The sequence below is a fragment of the Procambarus clarkii genome, chromosome 27 (assembly GCF_040958095.1).
Source record: "Procambarus clarkii isolate CNS0578487 chromosome 27, FALCON_Pclarkii_2.0, whole genome shotgun sequence".
Taxonomy (NCBI): domain Eukaryota; kingdom Metazoa; phylum Arthropoda; class Malacostraca; order Decapoda; family Cambaridae; genus Procambarus; species Procambarus clarkii.
In genome coordinates, this window is record NC_091176.1 from 12,503,950 (window position 1) to 12,508,990 (window position 5,041).

At 52.3% G+C, this 5,041-nt stretch overlaps 1 protein-coding gene across 1 annotated transcript; it reads right to left on the minus strand.

The window, feature by feature from the left end:
• Positions 1-464: 464 nt before the first annotated feature.
• On the minus strand, positions 465-767 carry LOC138369112 (germ cell nuclear acidic protein-like). The gene has a single exon (XM_069332050.1). It carries the CDS (start codon positions 765-767, stop codon positions 465-467), a length of 303 nt encoding a protein of 100 aa, XP_069188151.1.
• Positions 768-5,041: the final 4,274 nt, after the last annotated feature.

Here is a 5,041-nt window from a genome sequence, read left to right on the forward strand (position 1 = left end):
GCTGGTCGTCAGTGTGGTGAGGCTTGTGGCTGGTCGTCAGTGTGGTGAGGCTTGTGGCTGGTCGTCAGTGTGGTGAGGCTTGTGGCTGGTCGTCAGTGTGGTGAGGCTTGTGGCTGGTCGTCAGTGTGGTGAGGCTCGTGGCTGGTCGTCAGTGTCTGGTGAGGCTTGTGGCTGGTCGTCAGTGTCTGGTGAGGCTTGTGGCTGGTCGTCAGTGTGGTGAGGCTTGTGGCTGGTCGTCAGTGTGGTGAGGCTTGTGGCTGGTCGTCAGTGTCTGGTGAGGCTTGTGGCTGGTCGTCAGTGTGGTGAGGCTTGTGGCTGGTCGTCAGTGTGGTGAGGCTCGTGGCTGGTCGGTCAGTGTGGTGAGGCTCGTGGCTGGTCGGTCAGTGTGGTGAGGCTTGTGGCTGGTCGTCAGTGTGGTGAGGCTTGTGGCTGGTCGTCAGTGTGGCGAGGCTTGTGGCTGGTCGTCAGTGTGGTGAGGCTCGTGGCTGGTCGTCAGTGTCTGGTGAGGCTTGTGGCTGGTCGTCAGTGTCTGGTGAGGCTTGTGGCTGGTCGTCAGTGTCTGGTGAGGCTTGTGGCTGGTCGTCAGTGTCTGGTGAGGCTTGTGGCTGGTCGTCAGTGTCTGGTGAGGCTTGTGGCTGGTCGTCAGTGTCTGGTGAGGCTTGTGGCTGGTCGTCAGTGTCTGGTGAGGCTTGTGGCTGGTCGTCAGTGTCTGGTGAGGCTTGTGGCTGGTCGTCAGTGTCTGGTGAGGCTTGTGGCTGGTCGGTCATATTATTACATAAACAAAGACGGCTTCATTCGCAAATTTTCAGTGTCTAAACAAATCCCGAGAGTGTGGCGTTGCTGCCAGGTGTGTAGATCACTGTCTTGTAAGGAGTGAGGAAGAGGTCCTGAACACGAATATGAAAACAATCCCTGTGAGTTTATTCAGTACGTTTATCCCTTAGTAACAGTTCTTTAGTGTCGTGTTATTGCCTTCGTCGTGGGACAATTTTCTCATTGTCGTTGTCTCGTGAAGGGTTGGCTGGGTGGGGGGTGGGTGAAAGTGGGTGGTTGTGGGTAAGGGGGAGAGGGTAGAGGTGGGTGGATGGGTGGGGGGAGAGCAGGGGAGACTCCTGGGGTGTATTGTGAGGACGGTCGGGAGATGGGGGAGGATCTATTGTGTACTGGAGGACCAGCCAGCATCCCGGCGTCACCCCGGAGAGAACCACGTATTCAGGTCCCATCATTTACAAGTCTGGTGATTTGGCTGCGGTCGTAAGTAGTCATCCACAGTTACTGTTTTTGTGTGTGTGTGTGTGTGTGTGCTCGGAATGTTACATATATATGTGTACGCCTACACCATAATCCCTCTCTATGTCTCTCATCCTATGTGGTATCAAGCGAGTACAATGGTGCTGTTATAATTGTAACTGTTAATAATAATATTACCAGCGTGCGGAGTCTCGGGTGAACGTGGAGTCACTGAGAGTGGTATTATGTCCACACACCAATAAACCCCAGGCTGGAGAAGCCTTCAGTTTACATACAATGAGGGACGCCATTACCATGCCACGGGTGTGAGTGAGGCCCCAGCGGGAGGCCTCGGCGGTCACTCCTCCACTCTTCCCGCCACTCCGCCACCACCTGTGACCTGACCTTCTCAGAGGTCACCTCACTCGCTGTAATCATTAGCTGCGTGTAATTACACCCATATGATTAATATATATATATTTTTTTAAACAAATACTGAATCGGAGGTGAATACTGACGTCCAAAATGCAATGACGTCCTGCGTCAGAGGCAGATCATTAGACAACCTGAGTAGTTAAACAGTGTGGTTAAACAGTGTGGCTGGAGGTGTGGCTGGAGGTGGTGTGGCTGGAGGTGGTGTGGCTGGAGGTGGTGTGGCTGGAGGTGTGTGGCTGGAGAGGGGAGGAAGAGAATTTTTAGGGGAAAGCGCCAAGCCATTACGACTATATAGCACTGGGAAGGGGTCAGGATAAGGATTTGGGATGGGACGGAGGGAAGGAATGGTGCCCAACCACTTGGACGGTCGGGGATTGAACGCCGACCTGCATGAAGCGAGACCCTCGCTCTACCGTCCAACCCACGTAGTTGGACACCTTGAAGGGGGAAGGAATGCGTGTTTCTCCTCTACAATGCGTGTTTCTCCTCTACAATGCGTGTTTCTCCTCTACAATGCGTGTTTCTCCTCTACAATGCGTGTTTCTCCTCTACAATGCGGGTTTCTCCTCTACAATGCGGGTTTCTCCTCTACAATGCGGGTTTCTCCTCTACAATGCGGGTTTCTCTTCTACAGTGCGTGTTTCTCCTCTACAATGCGTGTTTCTCCTCTACAATGCGTGTTTCTCCTCTATAATGCGTGTTTCTCCTCTACAATGCGTGTTTCTCCTCTACAATGCGTGTTTCTCCTCTACAATGCGTGTTTCTCCTCTACAATGCGTGTTTCTCCTCTACAATGCGTGTTTCTCCTCTACAATGCGTGTTTCTCCTCTTCAATGCGTGTTTCTCCTCTACAATGCGTGTTCTCTTGATCTGTTTCTCTCACAGATCCCCGTGACGGCGTGATATCTTGCTGTGTGAACGCCCCAAGACCAATGTTAACTGTACTTTGATTTGAAATTCTTAATAATAACTGTTATAATTGTGGGAATTAATATAACAAAACAAAAAATAACAGTTGCTTAAACAAATATCAATCATTTGTTCATATCAAATTTTTTTATTTTAAAAACTTTTTTGGGGGGACGTCGGCGACACGGGAGGTGAGTGACGTACTAAATACTTAAAAAGTACATCAAAAATTTTATTTAAATTTATTTTGTTGTTGTACAGACCTCGCGTCCAGCCAGAGTGACGGTGTCCGTTCATGGTACTGGGGGCCGGATTGTCCGTTCATGGTACAGGGGCCGGATTGTCCGTTCATGGTACAGGGGCCGGATTGTCCGTTCATGGTACTGGGGGCCGGATTGTCCGTTCATGGTACTGGGGGCCGGATTGTCCGTTCATGGTACTGGGGCCGGATTGTCCGTTCATGGTACAGGGGCCGGATTGTCCGTTCATGGTACTGGGGCCGGATTGTCCGTTCATGGTACAGGGGGCCGGATTGTCCGTTCATGGTACAGGGGCCGGATTGTCCGTTCATGGTACTGGGGGCCGGATTGTCCGTTCATGGTACTGGGGGCCGGATTGTCCGTTCATGGTACAGGGGCCGGATTGTCCGTTCATGGTACTGGGGGCCGGATTGTCCGTTCATGGTACTGGGGGCCGGATTGTCCGTTCATGGTACTAGGGGCCGGATTGTCCGTTCATGGTACTGGGGGCCGGATTGTCCGTTCATGGTACAGGGGCCGGATTGTCCGTTCATGGTACAGGGGCCGGATTGTCCGTTCATGGTACAGGGGCCGGATTGTCCGTTCATGGTACTGGGGCCGGATTGTCCGTTCATGGTACAGGGGGCCGGATTGTCCGTTCATGGTACAGGGGCCGGATTGTCCGTTCTTGGTACAGGGGCCGGATTGTCCGTTCATGGTACAGGGGCCGGATTGTCCGTTCATGGTACAGGGGCCGGATTGTCCGTTCATGGTACAGGGGCCGGATTGTCCGTTCATGGTACAGGGGCCGGATTGTCCGTTCATGGTACAGGGGCCGGATTGTCCGTTCATGGTACAGGGGCCGGATTGTCCGTTCATGGTACAGGGGCCGGATTGTCCGTTCATGGTACAGGGGCCGGATTGTCCGTTCATGGTACAGGGGCCGGATTGTCCGTTCATGGTACAGGGGCCGGATTGTCCGTTCATGGTACAGGGGCCGGATTGTCCGTTCATGGTACAGGGGCCGGATTGTCCGTTCATGGTACAGGGGCCGGATTGTCCGTTCATGGTACAGGGGCCGGATTGTCCGTTCATGGTACAGGGGCCGGATTGTCCGTTCATGGTACAGGGGGCCGGATTGTCCGTTCATGGTACAGGGGGCCGGATTGTCCGTTCATGGTACAGGGGGCCGGATTGTCCGATCGTGGTACAGAGACCGGATTGTCCGTTCATGGTAAAGGGACCGGACTGAAGTGTTTACAATGCGACGTACTTACACGTCTGACGTCACCACCACGGTCAAGTTGCGATGTCTCGTCTTCTGGTCTGGGATTCACAAATCCCTTTAAGCGTCCACTTACGACATCCGTACCTCTATATCTCAACCATTGCGTCTTGGTCTCAATATACTAAGCAGTTTACGAGCTCCGAAGGCCTACGAGGAGATCCTCAAGCTTAGGTTATTATTATTATTATTATTGACCCACCTCGTAGCGGCTCATCAAAACTCGTAGACCTTTTAGTAAATACAAACTTAAGCCTTCATGATCGAGGTAAGAGGTAGAGAGCTCGTAAGTGCTCCGATAAGAAGTCAAAACATCTCGTAAATGGTCCCAGGCTGTAGATCACCGCTGCTATACCTAGCGTAAAGTTATCTAGTCCGGCGTAAAGTTATCTAACCTAACCTAACCTAGCCTAGGGGAGCCTCGTAGCCTGGTGGATAGCGCGCAGGACTCGTAATTCTGTGGCGCGGGTTCGATTCCCGCACGAGGCAGAAACAAATGGGCAAAGTTTCTTTCACCCTGAATGCCCCTGTTACCTAGCAGTAAATAGGTACCTGGGTGTTAGTCAGCTGTCACGGGCTGCTTCCTGGGGGTGGAGGCCTGGTCGAGGACCGGACCGCGGGGACACTAAAAGCCCCGAAATCATCTCAAGATAACCTCAAGATAGCCTTGCGTAACCTGAACTAGTCATCCCCCTCCGCCCCCCTAACCTCTCGTCCCCTGAGGTTAGGCAGCATTGGTCGCCTGTACCATCAGATAAGATAAGGGTAGCACGTCAGGTTTGAATATAATCAGACCAGACTTATTGGTATAAGGTACACAATGACTAACAATAACATATAATGCTCTAATTGCAAGTTAATGAGATCCAGGTGAGAACTGGGTGACGCTGTCCACGTAACAACGGGAGGGTACTAGTGCCTCCCTGGTAGTAAAGGTCATCAC